The 13,846-nt window shown below is 41.6% G+C and overlaps 1 protein-coding gene across 2 annotated transcripts; it reads left to right on the top strand.

Annotated features, from left to right (window-relative positions):
* Nucleotides 1-2,634: 2,634 nt before the first annotated feature.
* Nucleotides 2,635-9,645, top strand: LOC137648591 (uncharacterized). 2 transcript variants are annotated; one of them, XM_068381499.1, is made up of 2 exons: nt 2,635-6,916; nt 9,378-9,645. In XM_068381499.1, the coding sequence occupies exons 1-2, from the start codon at nt 2,717-2,719 to the stop codon at nt 9,396-9,398; spliced, it is 4,221 nt and encodes a 1,406-aa protein (XP_068237600.1). In that variant the 5' UTR covers nt 2,635-2,716; the 3' UTR covers nt 9,399-9,645. The 2 variants fall into 2 exon arrangements, 1 of the variants encoding a protein (XP_068237600.1); XR_011045661.1 differs by lacking the exon at nt 2,635-6,916 and adding an exon at nt 8,407-9,059.
* Nucleotides 9,646-13,846: the final 4,201 nt, after the last annotated feature.

The raw sequence follows: 13,846 nt of genomic DNA on the forward strand, positions 1-13,846 counted from the left end.
TTTGTGTAGGTTTCACAAGTAGGTGTCTTTCCCTTATTCTTGGTGAATACTCATTTGTTACATGTGAATTGAAATTCACTTGATATTCATGGAAATTTTTCTTCTTTTACAGGAGGAGCATCCGAAGTGTGATAGTGTCTTCTGCAATGTCCGCAGTAAGAACTTTTGCGGACATGTCTCGTGTAGGAGGCACGTGGCTTGCGCAGCCTCCAGTAATGACCATCGTTACTGGGATCTGCAGGTATGTGCTGTATGTACTAACCTGCTATCAGAGGCTTTTGAATCCCCTAGGTCGGCGGAGTCAAGAGATGCAGCGAGGGAGAAGCTTCGCTTATGGGTAAGGGGTTTTCAGAAAAACACCACTGGACCTTATCTTCCTAATGAGATGATGAGGGCATACCTTTTTCCCAAGGCTTCCACTGATGCTGTTGTTCCCCAGCCTCGGCCGGAGATCCCTCTCGTCCAGATCCCAGTGGAGGAGGATGTCGCTGATGCCATGCAGGACATCCAGCTGGACGACAAGATGTCTGACTTGTCCGATTGTGCGGAACAGGATCTCCTCGCCGAAGGCGAGGAGGAGGATCGAGATCCTATTGCCGTGGAGGAAGAGGTTCCCGTATCTTCAGACGTGCCGGTTCAGGTCCCTGAACCTATCCCCTCTACCTCGTCCGCTCTTCCAGCAGAGCTAGGACAGGCTCTCTCTTCCATCGTTGGTATGATCCAACAGATGCAGAGGGAGAATAATCAGAAGGCCGCTACTTTGGAGCTCCAGATGCAGAAGATCACAGCATCACGTGGACCTCCAAAGAAGCTCAACGTGAAGGACCTTCCTCTGTGCTCGGATGCCAACCCGTGGAGATATGCCGAGCACATGCCGATGACGATTGGGAAGATCGTCATGTCGGAGAAACTGGGCTCAATCCCCCTTGAGGAGGTGGAATTCTGGCCCAGTAGAGGGGCCTACCCGGACTGTTATGTCCGTTTGAAGAAGGAGCCGGCTTCGAAGGAGGAGACGGAACCAAAGGAGGTGATTATCCTGGATCACTCCAAGGCTCAAGCCACTTTAAATGCTGCATTGAAGGTGTCCAGAAAGTTACGAATATAATTCGTAACTTTTCATTTTTGTTTGTACTAACTTTGTATTTTGACTCAAAGGGAGTAGGTGGTTGTTTGATAGTTTTAAGTTGGTATTGAATTAGCTTGTTTTTCATTTTAACCCACTTCCATTGGTTCCCTTATTACCTTGTTATAACTATACAAGCCGATATGGTTATGTACTGTAAGACAGAAGCAGAGACATCTCTCCGTCGGCAGTATGGCAGCAACTCCTCCTCTAAGCCTTCTGTGAAATTATTAATCTTCGTTTTTCAAGTGTTTTTCGCAGATGTGTTTCTTCATCAATAATTATACAGTGAGGAATATGTACAATATGTGGATGTTGTAAAAACCCCACTGGACCACTGGATATCTTCTTCTATTAGTTTACCACGACCATGTGCCACGTAGAGACGTATACAGTTCTGAAGTCCTCGTCCTCGAGTTATGGCCAAGGGTTATTGTGATGTATTCAGCATCGATATGTGTGATTGAGCCCAAGTGGAGTCCTAGCTTGATGTGTCGAAAAATTGGCTCCTTTGTCTGCAACGTGCTCTTGTGGTGAATGCCGTCGTCACTTCCACTTATATGCCTCTCTGGACAATAACAGGTATGGGGTTCAACTGAAGGAAGCGGGTTTTAGTTCGATTCCTTGTTATTGCCAGCACTTTCATTTATATTTAAGTAAAGGTCTTGCTAAATCCTTAATTATTAAATAACTATTCTTGGTCCTTTTGAGTCAATTTACTCATAAAATTTCCAGGTTATTTGTGTCCAAGGTTGCATTTATGTTTATGGCTTTGGTTAAATTTTATTTGTGCGAAGCCCTGTAAAAGTTTTGCAGCTTAATTTTGAATAATTCTGGGGAAATTTAATTTGACTTGCTGTTTCCATGTCACTAATAGTGATATTGTTCATATTTTTAGGACAGAGTGGTTACGAGCTAAACATATTCACTGAATAGGACTTTCTCGCTTCGCCTACGTTTGGATGAGGTCCTTTCGTCAACAGGAATTCTATTTAATTATAAACCGGTCTAACATACGAATGTACTATTTGGCTTGCCACCTTCAGCGTGTTTATTGTTAATTGTAAGGTGTTAATAATTATATTAATTTGTGTGTTTAAGGCTGTTTAAATTACTTTCCTAAGTATTTGTTTAAGTGAATAAGTATATATATAAAGTTTAGTTCATGGCGACCGTGACAGGATTTTTAGCGAGAAGGTGGCAAGTGTTGACGGTCAGGTATAGCTCGTTGCGGGGGTTTCCAGTGGTCCAGTAATTTTACTTTAGTTGTTGTTAATTTAAACGCTAATATAAATAGATCGCGAAATATCGTGTCTTATGCGGTGAGGTAATTAGCATATTGTAACGTGCTTGTTTTCGGTGACATTCTATTTCTTACGTGTCTATAATAATTTAGTACTTTTTGTTTTCATGTATAAAGTATTTTTGGCGTACTTATATTTAGCACGTGTTTAATCCAGTGTTTATTGAATGTAGCAGTTTGTTTGTTTAGCTCCATTTAAAGTTACTAATTCGCGTTCAATTAGTTTTATATATAGATTTACACGATCTGTTTTTGCTTTTGTTTAGGTAATTTTATTCAGCTAGATTAAAATGTCAGATTTAAGAGCTGTAATTTCCAGGCGCAAAACGGTTCGTAAAAAAGTTACTGTTTGTTATGATAAACGTGATAATTACGGGGGTTTAGATCCAGCCTTGCAAACGACCGAAAGGGGTCTTCTGCTTAACTACCAGAAGAGTTTATTGGAATTGGACCAAAATGTTTTTGAATTGAAGTTTTCAGATGACGGGGTAACAGAGGCGGCCTTAGATACAGAGAGTGACATATGTCAGGAATACCAGGATAGAATCCAGATTTGCTTGTCTTTGCTGCCTGCTTCTCTCTCTAATCATTCTAATGTTAGCATTGATAATGCTCGTTCTTTGTTAAAGCAGCCAACTGCTCCTTTACCCAGGTTTACCAGTAAAGAAAACGAGGACTTCACGTCATTTCTTAAGGAATTCCTAAGTACCACTAGTTCCTTTACATACCCAGATCGCGATCTTTTGTTGTTGCTCAAGCAGCAAGTAGACGGTCGTGCTAAATTATTGTTGGATTCTTTAGAGGCGGACAAGCAAACCTTTAATGATGCAGTAGAGCTTTTGAAGGCAGCATTTGCTTCGGAAAGCACTCGTAAGGTAAACACGATCAGGCAGTTGACAGAACTTAAGTTAGGGCTTTCAGATGATCCATATTCATATATTTCAAAATTCAGGACTATATTGCAGTCTGTTAGTACACTAGAAATAACGGCAGATGATTTTATACAGTATTTTGCATGGTCAGGCCTTAATGAACAATTTAAGAAAGAGTTGGTTCAGATTACCAATCAAACTCGTCCAAGCTGTAAGGATATTAAGGATAACTTCTTTACTGCCACTGAAAGGTATGAGAATGCTAGGAAAATTTCAAAGTTTAAAGGTCCCGCTATTTCTGGAAATTTTCAAGGGAAGAATCTGCAGGATACTTCGACTAGTTTGGCTATCAAAGTCGACTCTAATATTAACAATGCATCAAAAAGTTGCAACTTGTGCCAAAAGGTAGATTCAAAGGATATTAATCACTTTATTTCCAAATGTCCAAATTTCCCTACTGCACAGGAGAAAGTATCGAAATTGTCAGAGTGCAAGGGCTGTGTAAAATGTGGAAGTTTTATGCACCCGACTACTAAATGTTCTTTCAGGTTTCGCAAAAAGTGTTATCATTGTGGCGGTTGGCATTTCTCCTTTTTATGCATAAAGACAAGCTCCACCCAAAGTAAAAATGAGCCGTCTAGTTCTGCTACAGTTAAAACAGCGACGAATAGTGGAGTAGCCATACTGCCTAATTGTAGTAGTAGATCTGCACTTCCAACTTTTACTTTCCAAGTTTCAGGTCAATGGAGATTATTCAGAGGGCTCAAGGATACCGGTTCACAAAGCACTTTTGTATCGGAGAGACTAGCCAATTTTGGTAAATTTAAAGTTATATGCAATGATGTTGACTCGACAGTTAATGGTTTTAATGGTCCCAAGGTCTATAAAACTAGAATAGTACAGTTGCCTATTACTTTAACCACTGGTGTAGTTGAGATTTTTGCTATGGTTGTGCCCTCGATAAATATAAAGTTGTCCTTACCTGGTTTAGGGAAGGTTATTAAAGCCTTTAAAGATAGAGGTTATTCCTTTGCTGATTCCTTCCTAGACTCAAAATCTAGTGAAATTAGTGACATTGATGTCTTGTTAGGTTCAGATTCTTCTCATTGTTTGTTGGGAAAAGACGTTGTATTTGGCAATAATGACCCCTCTGTATATATAGATACGTTACATGGCATTATGCTAACAGGAAATCTTGACAGATTGATCAATAATGTGGATTATTTGCAGACTCGCGATAGTAATTTCTATTGCATGAACACTGATTCCAGTGAGCCATTGTTATCTTTCCCTGTTGTGGACTCCTCTGTAAGTATATGCACACATTCTTTTTTATTGGGTTGTGATTATTTTAGTCCCTCATTTAGTGAGGAAATTAAAGACCTTGATTTTGGTAATATTGCTACTAGTTGTAACTTTAATGTATTGAACACTAAAGGCAAGGTCATAGAGGAAAAGTTAAGAGAGGCCACTAACCATATACTTGAGGCAGAATGCCGTAATCATCTTAATTATGATCAGCCTGAATGTGATGAGCAGACAACTGATCTGAATAGGAAGTTAATTGATTTCACGCTAAAAAATCTTTTCAGGGAAACAGATGGCAGGATTAGGGTTCCTTTGTTGTGGAATGGTAAACTATCTCATTTACTCTCTAAGAATGAGAGGTTAGCTAAATTAATTTTAAAGTCTACATTAAAGAAGCACAAGAAAGATAAAGGTAATTTGCTATTGATGGATCAGACTTTCAGAGATCAGTTAGCCGAAGGTATTATTGAACCTGTAGATAATCTTGAACAATTTAAATTAGAACACCCAAATTATTCTTTTCTTCCCCACATGGCTGTTTTCAATCCTCAACGTGAGACTACGAAATGTAGGATAGTTTATCTCTCGAATTTGAATGAAAATGAACGTAATAAAGGTCTGAATTTGTCCCATAACCAGTGTATGTTCCCGGGCCCTAATCTGAACCAGAAAATGTTGTCAGCTTTCATTCATCTTCGGTTCGACGAGAAATTATTGACATTTGATTTGAAAAAGGCATTCAATATGTTGACTTTGAGCGAGAACGATCAGGCAAAACTTCTATTTTACTGGTTTCGTAATGTTAGGAAAGATGATTATACCCTGGTTGCATTTCGCAATGTCAGACTAAGTTTTGGTTTACGTTGCAGTCCTTTTCTCCTTATGATATCACTTTTTTATATATTGATTATTAACTCTGATAAAGATGATGACAAATTAAAAGAATGTAAGAAGTTGATCTATTCATTAACATACATGGACAACGGAGCCTATTCTTGTGACAATCTTGATACCCTTCAGTGGGCTTATTCGGTTTTACCTAAGGTGTTCGAGTCCTTTAAATTTTCAGTGCAGCAGTTAATAACTAATGATATTTCCTTGCAGAGTAGAATTGATAAAGATATGAAAATTGAGACACCTATAGAGAATAAATTGTTTGGTTTAACATGGAATAGGATAAGTGATGAAATTTTCACCAAGCCTATCAATCTTAATGCTGATGCCAGTACTAAACGTGAGGTTTTGACCACCATAGCTGCACAGTTCGATATTTTTGGGTTTAATTTGCCACTCATGAACAGGAGTAGGTTATTCATGCATAGGCTCCAATGTTGTAAAGATCTTGATTGGGACAAACCTCTTAATAATGATTTGGTTCGTGAATGGAAAAACTTGTGTAGGCAGGCAAATTCCTCCCCCATAATAAGAGTGCCAAGGTTTGTTGGTCCTAGGGACGGTGAATACAAACTAATAGCATTTACAGATGCCAGTCGTTCTCTTTATGGTGTTGTAGTTTTTATATGTCATGTTGAGACAAATCAGTGTTGTTTCCTACAAGCTAAAAACCGTATGGTTAATACACATTTGAAGAATAAGTCGATTCCGTCATTGGAACTTAATGCAGTTTTGTTTGGTGTTGAAAGCTTAATGGAATTACACAGAGACCTTACAGGTGATGTGTGTATGAAGCCAATTAACATATCTGAATTACTGTTGTATACTGATTCAATATGCTCACTTCATTGGCTCAATTCTTGTGTGTCCAAGATGGAAAAAATGCAGAGACTTGGTGTATTTACCACTAACAGGCTTAATTCAATCCAGAGGCTATGTGAAAAGTACCCTGTTAAGTTTTGTTTCGTTTCAGGAAAAGAAAACCCAGCAGACAGCACTACTCGCCCCTTTTCTTATAGGTCTCTTATGAAAACAAATTTTCTTATTGGACCAGATTCAAACTTTATTAAGACTGAAGATGAATTATCTGTTGTCATTCCTAATCCACTGACTGTTGACAAAATGGCTCCTGTCATCGATCATAATGTATATGTGGGAATTAATTCTGAACATTCGCCAAATAGTTCCGGAAATGATCATTTAATAGACCCTAATGATATTTCTGATTTCAGGAGATTGGTTTTGATTCACCGAAGAGTCTTGCGGTGTGTTATGAAATGGAAGCAGAAGATAGGGATAGAAGGCAGTCCTAAATCACCTAATAGTAACCTGTTTGCTCAGGCCCTTACCCAGATTATATCTACAGAGCAAAAATTGTTTTTCCCTGAAGTTTTTTCGTATTTTCAGGATCAAAAGGTTAGACTTAAAGACCTACCTAAGATAGTTACTCAACTGAATGTTTTTCTTGACAATAATAACGTTATTAGGGTGAAAAGTAAGTTTAAGACATGGGATGGTCAAAATGAATTTCCTATATTGTTGCCGAGGGATAGTGCTTTAACTAGACTAATTGTTCTTGATGCTCATTCGAAATTATCCCACTCTGGATGTTATGCTGTATTGTCTGCCATTAGACGTACGTTTTATGTTCCTAAACACTTTTCTACCATTAAGAAAATTCTTAAAACTTGTGTTCATTGTAGGAGATTCAACAACAGAACTTTCCAGTTGAATCAAAATGTTTATAGAGAGTTCAGATCTGACCCACCATCTATTCCCTTCAATAATGTTTTTATTGACTACCTTGGTCCTTTTACAGTTAAAAAAGACTCTGAATCTCAAAAGGTTTGGTTACTTATTTTTGCATGTACTTGGAGTCGAGGAATTGATCTCAGGATATGTAATGACCTCTCGGTCAAAGAGTTTTTAAGATCTTTTCAACTTCATTGTTTTAATTATGGAGTACCACAGCTTGTTGTCAGTGACCTAGGCTCTCAGCTTGTTGCAGGCGCCAACATAATTCATGATTTTATCAGTGATCATGAGACTCGGCTTTACTTTGAGGAGAACAATGTGAAACCCTTAACCTTTCAACAATACTTTAAGGGTTGTAGTAAACTCGGTTCCTTGGTTGAGACGTGTGTGAAAATGGTAAAAAGACTGCTCTTTGGTTCTATTAAGAATTGGGTTTTATCTTTTGCAGAGTTTGAATTTGTTGTAGAACACACTAAACATCTGGTTAATAAGCGCCCTATTGCATTCAAAAATGGATTGAGGGAAGCTAATGTTAATGATGTACCCGAACCTATAACCCCAGAGAAATTGATAAGAGGATACGATACTCTTTCTTTAAACCTAATTCCTTCACTGCAAGGAATGCCCAATGATCCAGACTGGCAAGCACCAGTTAGTTCAACTAGTCGTATCAATGATGAGTTTGAGAAACTTCGTAAAGTTAGGCAAAATTTGATTGAGAATTATCATTCGGAGTTTCTGGGGACACTTTTGTCACAAGCAGTTGATAAGAAGGATAGGTACCGTCCAGCCCAGCAACATAATATTAAGGTAGGGGACATAGTCCTTTTAAAGGAACTTAACACTAAACCTAGCAGCTATCCTATGGCTATTGTCCAGAAACTAGAAGTCAATAGCAATGGTGAGGTAACTGGAGTGACCCTTTTAAAGGGTAAGACCAAGGAAATTATAAAACGTCACATCTCGACTTTAATTCCTTATCTAGAGGTGAAGGATTTGGGTGAAGATAACTGTATCCCTACCCCTGATGTTGAACAAAATAATGACACTAATAATCTTCGTGTTCGCAGGAAGGCTGCGATATTAAGTGAGCAGCGAACACGAGAATATTTGAATATTTAGATTAAGTTTGATTGAATTTTTATACAATTTACATAAAAAATTGTATCCCTGGCCTGCAATGTCCAGAAAGTTACGAATATAATTCGTAACTTTTCATTTTTGTTTGTACTAACTTTGTATTTTGACTCAAAGGGAGTAGGTGGTTGTTTGATAGTTTTAAGTTGGTATTGAATTAGCTTGTTTTTCATTTTAACCCACTTCCATTGGTTCCCTTATTACCTTGTTATAACTATACAAGCCGATATGGTTATGTACTGTAAGACAGAAGCAGAGACATCTCTCCGTCGGCAGTATGGCAGCAACTCCTCCTCTAAGCCTTCTGTGAAATTATTAATCTTCGTTTTTCAAGTGTTTTTCGCAGATGTGTTTCTTCATCAATAATTATACAGTGAGGAATATGTACAATATGTGGATGTTGTAAAAACCCCACTGGACCACTGGATATCTTCTTCTATTAGTTTACCACGACCATGTGCCACGTAGAGACGTATACAGTTCTGAAGTCCTCGTCCTCGAGTTATGGCCAAGGGTTATTGTGATGTATTCAGCATCGATATGTGTGATTGAGCCCAAGTGGAGTCCTAGCTTGATGTGTCGAAAAATTGGCTCCTTTGTCTGCAACGTGCTCTTGTGGTGAATGCCGTCGTCACTTCCACTTATATGCCTCTCTGGACAATAACAGGTATGGGGTTCAACTGAAGGAAGCGGGTTTTAGTTCGATTCCTTGTTATTGCCAGCACTTTCATTTATATTTAAGTAAAGGTCTTGCTAAATCCTTAATTATTAAATAACTATTCTTGGTCCTTTTGAGTCAATTTACTCATATAAAATTTCCAGGTTATTTGTGTCCAAGGTTGCATTTATGTTTATGGCTTTGGTTAAATTTTATTTGTGCGAAGCCCTGTAAAAGTTTTGCAGCTTAATTTTGAATAATTCTGGGGAAATTTAATTTGACTTGCTGTTTCCATGTCACTAATAGTGATATTGTTCATATTTTTAGGACAGAGTGGTTACGAGCTAAACATATTCACTGAATAGGACTTTCTCGCTTCGCCTACGTTTGGATGAGGTCCTTTCGTCAACAGGAATTCTATTTAATTATAAACCGGTCTAACATACGAATGTACTATTTGGCTTGCCACCTTCAGCGTGTTTATTGTTAATTGTAAGGTGTTAATAATTATATTAATTTGTGTGTTTAAGGCTGTTTAAATTACTTTCCTAAGTATTTGTTTAAGTGAATAAGTATATATATAAAGTTTAGTTCAGAAGGAGAGGGGGTTCTCAAACTCTAAAGTTGCCGCTTTGAGTAAGAAGCACCCCTCCTTTGTATCCTCCCCGGCTAGGGCCTTCCCCTTTATGCAAAAGGGGTTCGCGGCCGTCTTGAAGGCGGTTGAAGCTGGCAAGCCGTGTCCATCTCTGGAGGAATGCAAACCTCTGTCGTTGGCATTGCCGCTGGACAATAAGGACTGGAAGGAGGTGCACCTCACTTTCTCGGTTAGGAAGTTGGACGCCGACATTGCAGGTCAGCAGTTCGGCGAAAACCTTCCCAAGTTGTCGGAATTCCTCCTACGGAGGGAATTGGACACAAAGGAGCGCCTGGCAGCCTCGATGTCTCTCCAGACCAACATGGAGACGATGGCTAGCGACCCCAAGATGCCGGAGATGTTCATGGTAATGGCCAAGATCCATCTGGCCACGGTGACTTAGGACCTCTATTGCTTTGTTAAAGCAAGGAGGGCCTGTAGGGAGTTTGTGTTCGCCTCGGCCACAGTGAGGCATGAACCCAAGAGGCTCATTTCATCCAGCATCTGGGGTAATGATCTCTTTCCCAAGGACGTGGTCAAAGAGGTGGTGGACAAGGCAGCCACTGAGAACCGCAATCTTCTCCTGAAGTGGGGCCTGTCCCTTAAGAGGAAGTCTTCTCCGGATGAGGGCCCTCAGCCGAAAGGAAAGGCGAAGAAATCAAGGTTTTCCTCCCGTCCAGCCAAGCCTTTCAAACCACAGAGACAGCAGCAGCAGCAGCCAGCTTTGCCTCCGGTACCACAACTGGTAGCCCAGACCCCGACCACCTTCCAATGGGTACCCCAAGCCATGTCATCAGCTTCCCCGGCATTCAATCCCGCGTTCGAGGGACAATCAACCACGTTTCGTGCCAGACCCTGAGGGGCAGCCAGAGGTTCAGCGAGACGCCCCTCTAGGGGATGAGGATTCAGAGGTGGTCGCGGCCAGGGAGGCAAGACTGCAGGGCAGTCAAAGTGAAGTGTCGCCGGTAGGTGGGAGACTTCAGTATTTCCGGGATCGCTGGACCTTCGATCCCTGGGCTAACAGCCTTCTCAAAAATGGACTGGGTTGGAGTTGGTACAGTACTCCGCCCCAGTGCCCTCAATTTTTCCAACACTCCACCCCCGTTTTGGAGGAGTACATCCAAGATCTGTTGGAGAAAAAGGTGATCCGGAGGGTAAAGTCCATCAAGTTTCAAGGGAGGCTGTTTTGTGTTCCCAAGAAAGACTCGGGGAAACTCAGAGTCATTCTGGACTTGTCACCACTCAACAAGTTCATAGTGAACCACAAGTTCAAGATGTTAACGTTACAACACATAAGGGCCTTACTGCCCAAGAGGGCATATACCGTCTCCATCGATTTGTCAGACGCATATTGGCACGTTCCAATAAGTCGCCGTCTCTCCCCCTACCTAGGATTCAAGCTACAACAAAAACTTTATGCTTTCAGAGCGATGCCCTTCGGGCTAAACATAGCCCCAAGGATCTTTACGAAGCTTGCGAGCGCAGCGCTCAAACAGTTACGCCTAAAAGGGTTCCAAGTAGTAGCCTACCTGGACGATTGGTTGGTATGGGCAGCATCCAGAGCAGAATGCTTGCAAGCTTCCCTACAAGTGATTCAGTTCCTGGAATATCTAGGTTTCATGATCAACAGAAAGAAGTCTCGTCTTTCTCCAGCTCAGAGGTTCCAGTGGTTGGGAATTCACTGGGATCTAGTGTCACACCGTTTTTCCATCCCGATGTCAAAGAGGAAGGAAATAGCGGGGTCTGTCAGGAGACTTCTAGGTTCCGAGAGTATATCAAGACGCGAACAAGAGAGGGTTTTGGGCTCTCTTCAGTTTGCATCAGTAACAGACCCAGTGCTAAGAGCACAGATAAAAGATGCAGCGGGAGTATGGAGAACCTTTGCATCGAAAGAGCGAAGGGACTTGAAGAGACCGGTCCCACTTCGACTACGTTCTCTTCTCAGACCGTGGTCTCAAGCCAGTCGTCTAAAGAGGTCTCTACCTCTTCAGCCATCCCCCCCGTCAGTGACAATCCACACAGACGCCTCAAAGGTAGGGTGGGGGGGTCACTCCCATCGGAAAAAAGTACAAGGGACCTTGTCCAAGCTATTTGGGACCTTTCACATAAACTTTCTAGAAGCTATGGCAGTGCTTCTTACCCTGAAGAAAGTATCCCCACGTCACTCGATCCATGTAAGGTTGGTACTGGACAGCGAGGTGGTAGTGAAATGTCTGAATCGGCGGGGATCGAGATCCCCACCTCTCAACCAGGTAATGTTAGCCATATTCCGACTGGCGGAGAAGAAGAAGTGGCACCTGTCAGCAGTTCACCTTCAAGGAGTCCGGAATGTGACAGCGGACGCTCTATCCAGGGTTACACCGATAGAGTCAGAATGGTCCCTAGACGCAGGATCATTCTCCTTCATCTTGAGACAAGTCCCAGAACTGCAGATAGACCTCTTCGCGACGAAGAACAACAAGAAGCTGCCGAAATATGTGTCCCCATACGTGGACCCCTTGGCGGAAGCAGTAGATGCGATGTCCCTCGATTGGAACAGATGGTCCAGGATCTACCTGTTTACCCCTCACAATCTGATGTTGAGGGTCCTCAACAAACTGAGATCCTTCAAGGGAGTAGCAGCAATAGTGGCCCACAAGTGGCCGAACAGTGTATGGTTCCCTCTAGCTCTGGAACTACGACTGAAGTTTCTACCACTCCCGGACCCAGTTCTGTCCCAGCAAGTCCAGAAGTCGACTGTCTACGCTTCATTACAGAAAACCTGGACCCTGCGGCTCATGATTTTCTCTCCCTAGCGGTGAAGAAACGGTTCGGAATCTCGAAAGATAGCATTGACTTCCTGGAAGAATACAAGTGTAAGTCTACTAGGAGGCAGTACGAATCTGCATGGAAGAAATGGGTAGCCTTTGTCAAAGACAAGAACCCGCAAGAGATCTCTACGGAGTTCTGCCTATCCTTCTTCATTCACCTCCACGGACAGGGGCTGGCGGCTAACACAATTTCTACATGTAAGTCAGCTCTGACAAGACCCATTCTATATGCCTTCCAGGTAGACCTCACTAACGAGATGGTTAATAAGATCCCGAAGGCCTGTGCTATGCTTAGACCTTCAGCTCCTCCAAAGCCTATTTCATGGTCTTTAGACAAAGTCCTTCATTTTGCCTCATTACTGGATAATGAGGAGTGTGCACTGAAGGACCTGACTCAAAAAGGGATCTTCCTTTTTGCCCTTGCTTCTGGGGCCAGAGTTAGTGAGATTGTGGCCCTCTCGAGAGAGGAGGGCCGAGTTCAGTTCCTGGATGGGGGAGAACTGAACCTGTTTCCGGACCCTACGTTTCTCGCTAAGAACGAGTTGCCCACTAACAGGTGGGGTCCCTGGAGAATCTGCCCTCTGAAAGAAGATGCATCTCTATGTCCCGTAGAATGCCTAAAGGTCTATCTTCGTAGAACTTCAGACTTCCATGGGGGCCAACTATTCAGAGGAGAAACATCGGGCTCGAATTTATCTTTAAATCAGCTTAGGGCGAAAATTACATATTTTATTCGCAGAGCGGATCCTGACAGTTCACCCGCAGGTCATGATCCGAGGAAAGTTGCTTCATCCTTAAACTTCTTTAACTTTATGGATTTTGAACACCTTCGTTCATACACTGGCTGGAAATCTTCCAGGGTATTCTTTCGCCACTATGCTAAGCAAGTGGAGCAGCTAAAGAGGTCTGTGGTAGCAGTTGGTTGCGTCGTTAACCCTGCTGTTTAACTCTGCGAGGAACAGCGGAATCATTCGGGACTTTGATTCTTGGGTGAGTGGTTAGTTATATGCCTTGATATAACTAGTAGTGAAGGCTCTGAGAGCCCACAGTGACTGTTCCAGCGTTATGGTGATGGTAGCATAAGTACAGACAGGTGTGCCAAGCGTTTGCTAACGCTAATGTCAGAAAAGTAGTAACATGGACATTAACTTTGATACTTGGGTATGTGGCAAGTGACATATTTTTTTTTTCTTTCAGATAACCATTCATCCATGCACTACGGTACTTGTGTAAATTGTTGGTCATCCACCTATCATATGTACATATTTATGGTGACCATGTCTATTTATTGTTACTCAATAAACTTGTTCTCGGGAACCTTGCGTCTCCTTCACATACATTGATTTCATATT

Source organism: Palaemon carinicauda, chromosome 10 (assembly GCF_036898095.1).
Source record: "Palaemon carinicauda isolate YSFRI2023 chromosome 10, ASM3689809v2, whole genome shotgun sequence".
In the NCBI taxonomy this organism is placed as follows: Eukaryota; Metazoa; Arthropoda; class Malacostraca; order Decapoda; family Palaemonidae; genus Palaemon; species Palaemon carinicauda.